The sequence below is a fragment of the Quercus robur genome, chromosome 8 (genome assembly GCF_932294415.1).
Source record: "Quercus robur chromosome 8, dhQueRobu3.1, whole genome shotgun sequence".
NCBI classification, from domain to species: Eukaryota; Viridiplantae; Streptophyta; class Magnoliopsida; order Fagales; family Fagaceae; genus Quercus; species Quercus robur.
Window position 1 is genome coordinate 11,656,792 of NC_065541.1, and position 12,712 is coordinate 11,669,503.

General features: G+C 34.2%; 1 protein-coding gene across 1 annotated transcript; it reads right to left on the reverse strand.

Moving 5' to 3' along the window:
- Positions 1-4,824: 4,824 nt before the first annotated feature.
- LOC126694599 (uncharacterized) lies at positions 4,825-7,369 on the reverse strand. The gene is made up of 2 exons (XM_050390957.1): positions 7,226-7,369; positions 4,825-5,645 (listed from the first exon to the last, which is right to left on the reverse strand). Exons 1-2 carry the CDS (start codon positions 7,267-7,269, stop codon positions 5,081-5,083), a joined length of 609 nt encoding a protein of 202 aa, XP_050246914.1. The 5' UTR covers positions 7,270-7,369; the 3' UTR covers positions 4,825-5,080.
- Between the last annotated feature and the right edge of the window lie 5,343 nt (positions 7,370-12,712).

Below are 12,712 nucleotides of genomic sequence, written 5' to 3' on the forward strand. Positions count from 1 at the left end.
CCAAGGACAAGGTCGAGGAGGAGGCTTACGATACGGGGGTGGCTGATACCCAGGCCACCGTTAAAGCTCAAGTCCCTGGTGTATGCAGGCTATATTGCTCCCAGGTTTGGAATGAAGCCCTCAAACAAGCTGGGGTGGAGGCTTCGTCCGACCTGTGGAAGGCGGAGAAGGTGTACTATCCTCCGGCCATCCATGAGACCGCCTCTGCCTGCTCCGAGGCTGTGAGCACTCCACAGGAGACTGAGGCTGCTCAGTCGAAAGCTGCTCAGCTCGTTCCCACTCCTGACGAGCCGACTAAGGGAGGAGAGCTTCATGGGGCGACAGAAACACCTGGAGATTTGAATCTTGAGATGCCCTAGGAGGCTGCCAAGTCCATAGTCAATGCTCAAGTCTCTGATGCCGAGGAGCCGACCCTTTTGGTTCAGCCCTTCAGGCCATTCCCCTGGCTGATGTCTCCGAGGGCCTTGAGGCTAATCCTACTCGGCCTCCCCAGGAAGTGGCCAAAACAAAATTGAAGAAGTAGGAGCCCTGGCTAACTTTTGTATTTGTTTTTTGTTTAGCTGTTAATTAGTTTCCCTTTTGTTTTGAGGACCTTGGAATTTACTTGTAATTAAACTCTTTGACCATACGTATGAAATTTCTTTCTCCCTTTTTCCTTTCAATTATACGTTCGTTGCCCTTACCGATATTTACTATTGCTGCGAATCTCATGGTTTTTGAATTAGCTATCTTAACATGTATGAATGGTTATGCATATGATATATTTGGAATTACATCCCAGAATTCTAACTTACCCGCGCCCATGGGGCGTTGAGTTTGCATCTACACATACCTCTAGGGAGCTAAATGCACCATCCGAGGTGCCGAGCGTGTTCTTAGGCCACGTCTGGTACTTAGACTTTCTTGGAGTATTTAGTTTCCCCATAGGTTTGAGTCCGAGGACCATGTAAGACCTTGGTTTTGTCCAACACTTATATTTTCTAGTGACTAGTTTCCCCATAGGTTTGAGTCTGAGGACCACGCGAGACCTTGGTTCTGTCTAGCACTTTCTTTTTGAAGTAGTTGGTTTCCCCATAGGTTTGAGTCCGAGGACCATACAAGACCTTGGTTCTATCCAACACTTATATTTTCTAGTGACTAGTTTCCTCATAGGTTTGAGTCTGAGGACCATGCAAGACCTTGGTTCTGTCTAGCACTTTCTTTTTGAAGTAGTTGGTTTCCCCATAGATTTGAGTCCGAGGACCATACAAGACCTTGGTTCTGTCCAACACTTATATTTTCTTGAAGTAGTTGGTTTCCTCATAAGTTTGAGTTCGAGGACCATGCAAGACCTTGGTTTTGTCCAACACTTATATTTTCTAGTACTGCGAGGATTAGCCCCTCGGCATATGTGTGTGGCATAAACTTTATGTTAGAAACCCCTAGAACTGCCCGTGCCACTGGCGCTTCGAAGTGTAGCCCTAAGTGGGAGCTGAGTTAGGGCAACAACCGCGTGCTGCTGGAAATGATGGAGAGGCTTTCGTATAGCTTGCACAACCGCCAAAACTATTTCTTTTAAGGGACCCTTGTTGACAAGGGCTTGATCCCATCATGACTAACCGCCGCCTGCGTCAACGCACAAGCCTTCCCACAGACGGCGCCAATTGTAAGGACTCAATTTGTATCGATCCCAAATTGATATTGGGTTCGAACGTTAAAGGCCCAAACAATAAATTTGTAGAGAGTGGGCTAAAAGGCTAGGCTTTGGTGAACGGACAGTCATTAGTCATGGTGTTCATGATGATCGCACAGGGGTGAACTGAACTTATCTAAGAAGACTTTCTCCTCGGCTCGGCCTGAATGGCTCCGATCCTTAGAACTCGTCCAAGGAGCTTAATGTTCTTATTATTCTTTTTTACGCTAGGTTACAATGGTCCTAGAGACGATACATAATGCTCTTTATTTTTTCACCCCACCCCCTTTCCTGTGGACGAATTCTTACATTATATAGCCCCTCTCAGTTGATCCTGACCTTCCATCTGTTGATCAAGCAGGTAACTACTCGAGTGCTTGTCCCATCAGTCGCCTTCCCCCACTTTCTGTTAGTTGTAATAACTGAAACCACACTGTTCAGGGGTCTTTTCCCATTAATGTGGCCAGGACGTTTGTTAGCACATTCAATGCGGAGGTGACAGTTTTTCCTTGAACCGTTCCCACACTGTACCCCCGTGTGAGTCCTACCGTGCGAGTCCTACTATACTCGTCCTTTCTTCTGGGAGCGCTTTGGGGGCTGCCTTTGATGGTGTGCCGTTCTTCTCTTCTAGGTTTTGGGATGCCAAGGACAGGATTGTCCTCGGTTGCATTTCTAGGCCATTTGGACTTTCGCTGCATGTCTTCGGCAACATCTCTCCTCGGCGCGGGCCTTGGGCCCTAAGGTAAAGTGAGCCGGGGTCACAAATTCTCTGGCCCCACAAATAGTATTTAAATTATATATATATAAGAATTATATTATACATCTTATTGTATATGTTTAAGTGTATTCATGCATATGCATAAGATTACAAGTTAGTTATAATAGTTATAGTGTTTAATGATCAGTATTTGATAATATGCATGAATGACTTACGTATGTTGTATGGGCTTGGGAGCAATGGTATATTTGAGAAACACTAATAAAATCATTCAACCAAACTTTTAGTATCTTTCGTATGCAATGATTCCTTGAAGTTAAAATTTAAAATTTTTGCTATCTTTTAGCCAAATTTGACAGACAATATTTTAAAAAAATTCATGTAAATCACAAAAAATAAAACAAATGACTATCAAATTTTTATTTTATTTTAAAAAAATGCAACGTGTCTCATATCTAACTAAAATTAGGGTGAATTGTAGGGTTTTAAATAGAGAAGGAACTTGAACCAAACTTTTATTAACTTTGTATGTACAGATTCTCTTTTATTTATATTCTTCAATTCTTTTTAATTTAACTAAATTTGAGACAAGATATTTTTAAAAAAATCCACTTAAACCACAAAAAACCGAATGAATGACTATTGAATTTGTTTAAATGCCCCGTGTTTCACACGATTCACATTGAACTAAAAATTAGATTGAACTATAGGATTTTAAATGGAATGGGCACTTGAACCACCCATCCCCATTGAAAAACAAAAAGCCCTTTTTTAGATGTGAAGATGGTAAGATATAGATCCTGACGGGCCTACCTGACGGGCCTACCTGACGGGACTACCTGACGGACATACCTTAACGGCCTGACGGGCCTACCTTAATGGGCCCGACGGATCGGGACTGTTGGGCCTGTGCAAAGATTATCCCACGCGCTTTGAAGGCCCATCGCTGACAGACACAGAAGGGCCCATGATCCAAAATCTCTATCGCCTAGAAAAGCCCTATGATCCGAAAATGGAAATCCTTGCTCACCACGCTCAGAGGAATTTGTATGAGAGTCCCACATGGAAAAGATTTGGAAACCAAGGAGAAAAGTCAACCCTTTATCACTATAAAAGACCTAATACCCTGGGGGATCGAGGTACGCTTTAATTGACCCTCTCTAACGCTCTAAGTAAAACAGAAGAATTCTAACTTGACCGTCGGAGAGTTTTTGGCCGGCACCACACCGGTGTTCTCTGAAGGACTTCTTTCGATTGCTTCCGTTGTGCAGGATTGCTTCCGTTGTGCAGGTTCGTTTCGAGTCGCGAGTACGGTGTGACCCATTGGTGACAATTTTCGACGTCATCAAGATGTATATTTGTATATAATATTTAATTGGATATAGGTTTAAAGTCTCCCCTGCTAGAAGGATTGGGCATCTTATGAACTAAATTCACCATGAAATTTTGCTTGTTTGGAAAAAAGAATTACAATTTCTAGAAATGAAACATGCTATGCTTGCTTGAAAAAAAAATGTGCATTGAAAGTTTTGCAGCTATTTATTTATGGTCATATGAGTAAATTAATTGGCATTAGGGATATAATTTTAGAAGAGTGATGTGATTAAATTATATTTGGCCTGTGAAAGAAATGAAGTGACCATACTCATCAATTATGGTTGTCGGTTGAGTTAAACAAGCTGAGTTAACTTGGTTATGTTAATTCAGCAATGTACTTAGCTAAAAAAGTAAAAATAAAAAATAAATTTAAAAGTTAGTTCAGCAACTTGGGTTTTGATTTGAAATGTTATTTTAGTTTCTTTTTGTACCTATTTTGCAACTTGTGTGTGTGTGTGTGTGTATATATATATAAATAGGATAAAAGACCAATTTTGCAACTTGAATGACACCTTTTTTGTACCAATTTTGTACCTTGAAATCCGTAACTCCTGGTTTTGAAGATATTTGGATTGCAATAGGGATACATTTGAGTTGAATGATTTGGACCACATCTCAATAAGGATTTGAGCCCAGCCCAATTCATCCATTGATTTTTTTTTTTTTTTTTTTTTTTGGAAAGAGCCCAATCAACTTATCATTGAAGCCCAATTTTCTTTTTTAAGGATAAGCAGACATCATAAGAAAGTAAAATGGCAATAGACTGCATATTTCAAATCTATTTGAGCATCCATGAATATTTAAAACTTGAATTATTCCAATCTAAATGCTAAGAAAATACAAATTGACTCTTTAATTTCGGATAGATCTCCAAACCAAGGTTATTCAGATTCACCTAATGCCGACCTAATAATTTTTATCAATACTCCCACGAATAATTGCGTTTGAGGTTTTTGAAGCAAAAAACACAAAAACCATGTTCTAAATCTATGTATGAAAGAAAAAAATTATTCTATATATTATGCTTCTTTTTCACATAAACATGAAGCCATAAACAAACTCATAGTACACGAAATATACAAAACATATAGAGACTCGTAGTACACCAAATATATTAAATAAGGAAAAACTATTCAACACTCTTAGATAATGACGTTGTGGTATTCTTTTCACATGAACGATGGATCCCATTATATCATAAATTTAATAAGTAAGAACCATGTTATATGAGAGGAGGATTACCAAGTTATTATACTCTTAAAATATTCTACAATTACCAAAGCAAAAAAGATGAAATTAAGGCGAATCTCCAATTAGACATCATTTGTCGAACCAAACACATGTTTCTCGTTCTCCTTCATTTTGGGAGTTGGCATCGAAGGTCCAGTAGATGCTTGGGAATGTGCTCTCCAAACTGATTGAGAACTCTGTGGGAACCAATCACATAAACTCTGGAATGCCTTGGAAGTGGAGTGCCGCATTGTTTCAAGAGTTTGTCGACAGCATCGAAGAATCAGTTTGTGTGAGGCAAAAAGCAACCATACAAGAACAGATGCAGATATAATGAAGATGAACCATCCGAGCGGAGGAATGAGAACCAACAAAACCAAGTCACATGCAAAAACCCCAGAGAAGAGAAACACATTCTTGAAGAAAGAGAGATGAGTTTTGTTGGAAGTTGGTAGTACTATTATCATTGCCAATGATATGGTGCAAGCACATACATTTAATATCAAGAGCAATATGATTGCACGATGTGTGTCAAATACAGAGACCCCTGGGTTTTGATACTTCCATCCGAGGAGTGTAAGCAGAAAACCAAGCAAAAAGGCAAGGGCTGCAAGCCATGCAGTGTAGGAACGGAATTCTTGCTCATTTCTGAAAATAAAACATATAAATCAACATCTGTCACATTGTATTTACATTAAAGATGCAGATATGTTATCTTATAATTGTACCAAAAATTATTGATTGAATCACATATCGCTAACTAATTGAGATAATGTTACCTTCAATCATGAATTGCATTGATCTTGTGTATTGATTTTCTTAATTAAATTTAATTTTCCTCTAAAAAATTTAAAGTTTATACAACTTTTAACTTCAAAAAGAGGTCTTTTTAAACCAGAAAATGGTCTTGGATCATAAAATCTAAGATCTGTCGGATGCTTAGATTGAAAAATATATTAAGAAAAAAAATGAGAATTAAATATGTTTTAAAGGGAAGATAGGAAAAAGAGGATAAAAAGAACCATTGCAAATATCAATTAGAAACTCAAAGAATCATCGAAATTACACACTTTTAATGGGTTGACTTGAGAATAAGGTTGACTCTCAAAGAATCATCCAGAATCTGATCAACCACAAATTGTAACTATTTCTCAGCTAAGAAAACATAAATCTTTATAAGATGCAAAGTTTTCCTTCAATTCCTATCTTCAACTTCTTGGTAGCCAAACAGAGAGTTTCTCCAGGTTCCACCAAGAGAAAGAGAAATTTGGGGGAAAGACAACAATGTTCTTCATGAAGCTATCAGATGGGTTGGAGTGTGGGATTGTGAATAGAGAATATACGGCTTATTAAAAAATGTACTATTCCAACCAAGACTCATTATATAAGGCTCAAATTTTAGAAGATAAAAAATGTGGTGCTGAATATAGAAATGATGAAAAAAAAATGAAAAAGTACAGTGGGTGAGATTGATAGACCGAATAAATAAATAAATAAGTTCCTTACCAAAAAAAAAAAAAGTTATTGGTTCCGTATTATTCGTGTAAGTATGTGTCTATGTCCATCATCTTTAATAAGCTAGAAGTTTGTATTTATTTGAACTTTAAATAAACTATAAAAATTTACTTTTAAAAAAAGAAAAGTAAAAGTTACCCAAATATATATAAGTCAAGATTTTTTACAAATCCAAACCAAAAATGGACTCGGATTATTATTATTATTTTTGTTATCTGATTTCAACACTGTCACACAAACAAAAATGGACTCGGATTATTATTAGTATTACTTTTTGTTATTTGATTTCAACAGTCACACAAACAAAAGATGGATTCCAGATTTTGTGCCAGTCTTCTTTCCTATACAGTGTTAGAAATTTTCCCACCAAACTATACTTGAATACACAAGAAAATTGGAACATTAATTTAAGGCAGGTAAAGCAATTGTTAGTTATTAAGGAACTAAAAAAAGCAAGTAATCAGGGCACATAATTAAGCAATGCATTTGCAAGTACAACACCAAAAGTGATTAGTACCCTTCGGAACTAAGATCAGCAAATATATAACAATAAGACTAAGCTGAATGGGACAAAGTAATTGAAGCCACATAATCAGTGTTATACATACATAAAAGATGGAGTTGAATACTTAGTATAACACTATAACTCAAAGGCCAAAGAGTAAAATGCAAAATGAAAAATAAAATCAAAGAAATTTGTGCTCAGTACTAACCCTTCTGAACTCAGATTAGAAGGATTGGTGTTGCTGCTGTCCATGCTCGTTGCCTTGTGTCTTTCTCTGAGTGAGGAATTTGAGGAAATGAACAAGTTTAGAACTTGGAAGCTTATGTTTTCTATGTGTGTTGGAGGTAGCTCATTGTGGTTTCATTTTGCTGAATTATATATAGGCGAGTGGGCCAGCTGAGTTGGTCTTCACTTTCTTAGAAATTTATAAAAATATTTTAAGACAAGTCCAAACTCCAAAGTTTCCAAAGTTGTTTTATATTGGCGATTGGAACGCCCAGCGTATTAAACGGCTCCGTATTTTTTTGTTTAGTTCGGTTTAAAGTGCGGAAGTTAATAAACTTTAAGAAAGAAAGTGGAGCAACGATTGTCAATTTGACTACGCCGCATATTCTATGATGCATCACCACGTCAAAGGCCCACATTTTGAAACATTATAGTACTAATAAATCTATTCAAAGAAATGATATTTTTTTGATGAGTTTGCTTTGCTACGCCTTTGTTGTTGGCTTTAAAGATATGTTGTTAAATCTTTTAGCAAAATTTCTTTTATGTCTAATTATTTGTTTTTGGAAAATGTTAACATGCCCTAAGAGAATTTATTAGTGAATAGTTCTAAGAAAGTTTTTATAAGAAAAGCTAAAGGAAAAAAGAAAAAGAAAAAGCAATTAATATTTTGAGTTTTTTCTATTTCTCATAAAAGTTGTGTCAAACCTTTTATAAAATAGTGTGTTAACGATTGTCCTAAGAATACCCGTTAAAAGAGCCCTTTGTTTTTTTGGATATGGCAAATTTACCATAGTAAATATGTACTTCTGAGAAAAAGTCTTACATGGAAGATTGATGAACTTTAGAATTAACATTAAGTGATGTTGCTACATATTTTATTGATGTCTTAATTAAAGTCTCCATAAATTTGTCTCTCTCCAACACACTAAAATTGACTTGGTTTCTTGGAAAATTTCACTTATTGGTTATTTCTAATATGTACATTATCTAGAAAGTAAAATAATAATAACTATTTATTGTGTTATATAAGTGATGATTTGATCACTAAATTCAACAAAAACATATTACCATTGCATTTAATTTCCAGTACTGACATTAAAAAATAGGGAAATACTAACGAGTGCCCTTAGGGCACTGGTTAATAATCAATTTAAAGAAAGTTTTTATGGGAAATGAAAAATAAGTAATTAATATTTTGATAGTTTTTTTAATTTCCCATAAAAGTGGTATCAAAACTTTCCTAAAATAGATTATTAATGAGTGTCCTAAGGGCACTCGTTAGCATGACCCTAAAAAATAAATAAAAATCTCAATAGCATTGGCTAATTTTAATATTATATTTATTCATGGGTTCAGTTAACGTGTGCCCTTAGGACATTTGTTAATGGATTATTTTAAGAAAATTTTGATACTATTTTTATAACAAATAAAAATAAATAAATAAAAAAGTCAAAAAAATCAGTTGCATTTTTTTTTTCAAAAAAGTTTTTAAAAATATTTACTAAACCTATGACATTAGGTCATCCATTAACATTTCATTTTTTTTTATAAGAACTTTTCCCTTTATTCATTATCCAATCCCACACTTTCCCTTATTACGTGATTAAACTAAATTGTTAATTTTGTATTTCTTTGATGTAACACAATATTCCAACATTCAGCTTTTGGGATCCAGTTTGCACATAGGTAAAGAATTATGATTGGTTGTCAAAGAATATACATTTTAAAATAAATTGTAAGTCTCAAACTAAAATCAAAATTTCTTTATCACATTGATCTTTTTTTTTTCAATATAATAAATACAATTCCTAGCTCCATAGACCTTAAATGCATATAACATATATTTTTAATATTTTTTTAGCAGAACATAAAACAGGTTATGTGTTAGCAATCCACCAATTTAAAGAAATCATTTCCTTCACAAAACAAGTTACTCCGGTTTCCATTGTAATTTCAAACTCAAAGTCAACTTACGTAGCTATCCTTTCATATTGAGATTTCGCTTGATGGTTCCTCCAAGTATCAAAAAAAAAAAGTATCAAAATGACCGTCTTTTATTTTAGGGCCTTTTTAATACGGCTTCCGAATTTTTCTTTTTGATTGGGAACTACCTTACATATCATCCTGGCTATAACTTTTTCTATATCATCATCGCATTAGAATAACCATATCTTTTTTATAAAAAAAAAATTTTTAAATAAAAAGGTTAGAGATTCATTCATTAGCTCAAAGAGTTTGTACATGGATGTTAGAACAACAGAGAATCAAGAAGCCAAATTCTCTATGGTCATTCATTAAGAGAAACCCAATACAATCAATCCAATTTTTATAGGCAATCGAATCGAGCCATTTTCGGTTTAAAAAAAAAAAAATCTAGGTTTTTATTAATTTTGGCTACTTTCTATTGTAGCGGAGACTCATTTGAAGTCTCCTTAACAAATGTCTAAGGGCATCGGTTAATAAAAGTCATTCTCTAATCATAGTGGCAATATTAGAGCATACTCTTATATGCATTCCATGATGTGCTTAACAAATCACAACGTCTCTATCACTGTCACTGTCTCATTTTTGAATTTTGATGCTTGCTCCTATTTTTCTATTAAAAATTTAGAGTAATGATACTTTATGTTTATTTTTTCACGTCTACTTTCATGTATTAAATGTAGACATTTTCTTTATGCTTTTTAAAATATATATATCAGTATATCAATTATGAATATAATGTAAAATAGTGAAGGTAAAACGAGAGTAAAAATATATTTTCTTTTAAATCTATTCAAAGGACAAAGAACTACACTTTTTATTATTTATTTACTTTTATGAGTTTGCTACCTCGTCTCTGTTGCTAGCTTAAGGTCTGTGTTGTTAGCTTAAGGATATGTTGTTAAATCTTAGTAAGATTTCTTTATGACTTTTTTTATCTTTTATTTATTTATTTATTTTTGGCTAAGTAGCAAATTAACTATATTAGGTATATATTTATGACACTTGTGTTTCTTCTTTGAAAAATAGTACTATGTAGTATTAGGTATATATTTATGACACTTGTGTTTCTTCTTTATTTATCTTTCCGTAAGATATCCAATCATAAATACATAGTACTATTTAAATAAATAATTTGAAATAAATATATTTTATTAGGCTCTTAATTAGAGTCTCCCTAAATTAGTAGTATCTCTCCAACAAAATAAATTGACTAATTCTCTTTCGCTTATTGAAAACTAAATGCCACCTATTCCTAACTACTCCTACATTATACATTATCTGAAAGTACAATAAATGTTTATGGTGTTCTAATTTATAAGTGATTGATCACTAAATTCAACAAAAACGGATTACCATTGCATTTAATTTTCAATACTGATTATTTTTTTAATAAAAAAAACCCTCAATAGCACTTAAAGTTAAATATTTATTTAACATCCAATCCTACGCTTTCCTTTATTATGTGATTAAATAGATTTGGATTTTGTATTTGTTTGGTTTAACACAATTCTCCTACAATTGGTTCTTGGGATCGATTTTGCAGTTATGTTGAAATTTTTGATTAATAATCAAAGAGTATACCTTTTAAAAACAAATTGTAAGCCTTGAATTAAATCCAAAATTCCTTGAATAACATTGATTTTTGTTTTTGTTTTTTAAACAATAAAATAAGTTCCTAACTCCATAAAAATGGACAATGCGATGCAATGATTCACGAACACAAAAGCAAGTCAACATGCGTAGCCATCCTGTTCTATTGTCATTCACTTGATCTTTCCTCAGGCTCAAAACAACCGTCTCTATAGAAGGGGCCGTTTTATATGGTTCCCAAATTTTTCTTTTTGGTCGGGACCGACTTTTATAGTGTTATCACGTGTGCTCTAAACTCTTTCTAAATCAATATATCTTCATTGCATTTGAAAAAAATAAAAACCAACCCTCGGCCCCACTCTCCAAAAAAATAAAAAATCACAAATTTCACTTTATAACTTTCTAAAAAAGAAAAAAAGTTTTGCTTTATATCTATGATAAATGAGTCAGGTCGATTGAGTTTGGATTTGACTGGCATAAATTTGGGCACTAAATTGGTCGTTCTAAGTGAGTTGTCAAATCTATGACTCTTACTTAGTCATTTGATGATTGGATTTGTTAGATATATTATGATCCAAGTAACCTAAATCAATTGTAGGGCTGTATATTTGTAGAACAAACATACTAACCTTAGGTTAATCTATGGTTAGTCTAGGATTAAGTCAAATATTTTCTAGTTCATAGTAATGTTCAAGAGTTGCTTTTAATATTTTTAGCTGAATAATGTTGAAGAGTTATCTATTACCTAAAATGTGCTGCTTAATTTTCTTTTGAATTTGTTTTTGATTTTAGAACTATTCTTTATTGCTTTGGAAAGGTAAACCCTCTAATGAGAGCATCTATTTTTACACAATAATTTTATAAATTCCATCATCCAGTGATCTATATAGAAGAACACAACAAAGCTAAGTAACCTATGTTTTAAAACACTAAGTAATCTCATTATATCATGGAAGAATGCTACAAAAACTTAAAATAAATAAGAGAAACCAAAAATAACAAGAGAAGGGAACGATACACATATCAGCACACAAAGAAGATAAACATGTATCCCAGAAAAAACACATGTTTAAATCTCAGACTTAAGGAATCATTTTTCTACATAAGATGCATCAAAGAGAGAAAATTTCATAATAAAAAAGGAAAAAGAAAAAAAAGAATAGAGAAAGCAAAATGATTGTGTAAACATGAATCTTGAAGCAGATACTGAAAATCTCAACATGCAAAGGGATTTTTGGAGTCATTGCGCCATTGGCTTCCTTTTAGACTACAGGAAATTTTCCGTTCACCATTTGCAACAGATTATTAACTCTGCATGGAAGATCAGAGGGGTGGTTTCAGTTATAGGAAGGGATTCATTCTTCTATCTCATACACTTTGAGATTCTTGAAGATCTAAACCATTTCTATGCTGAGGGTCCATAGTCTGTAAATGGTGCGTTTTTTATTTTGGAGAAATGGAGGCCTAATTTAGTTCTTAGTCAGTTACAGCTAAATTATGTTTCTCTGTGGGTTCAGCTACATGGTCTTCCACTGGAGTATCAATATCCTGAATTGGCTGAACGCATGGGTCAAATTATGGGTATTGTCGAAAGAGTGGATTGGGAGGACTGTATTCCCAAAAATATTAGATTTATGAGAATAAGGGTACAAGTTGATCCTTGGATGCCATTAACTGCAGGTTTTATGCTACGCCTTGATGATGGCTCTCGGACTTGGGTGCAGTGTAGATATGAGAGAGTACACAAACTCTGTACTTGGTGTGGATTAATAGGACATATGAGGAGCCAATGTAATGAGAGCATGGATATGATCGAGAGAATGCTCATTCGTCAGAGAAATCAGGTTCAACGCACTCACCATGTCCAATTTGGGTTTGATTCCTTAGAACC

Excerpts from the sequence above, each read along its gene's own strand:
- LOC126694599 (XM_050390957.1), bottom strand. The coding sequence starts at position 7,269 with ATGGACAGCAGCAACACCAATCCTTCTAATCTGAGTTCAGAAGG. Across the intron at positions 5,646-7,225 it reads TCTAATCTGAGTTCAGAAGG|AAATGAGCAAGAATTCCGTT; the intron begins GTTAGTACTGAG and ends TTTTATTTTCAG.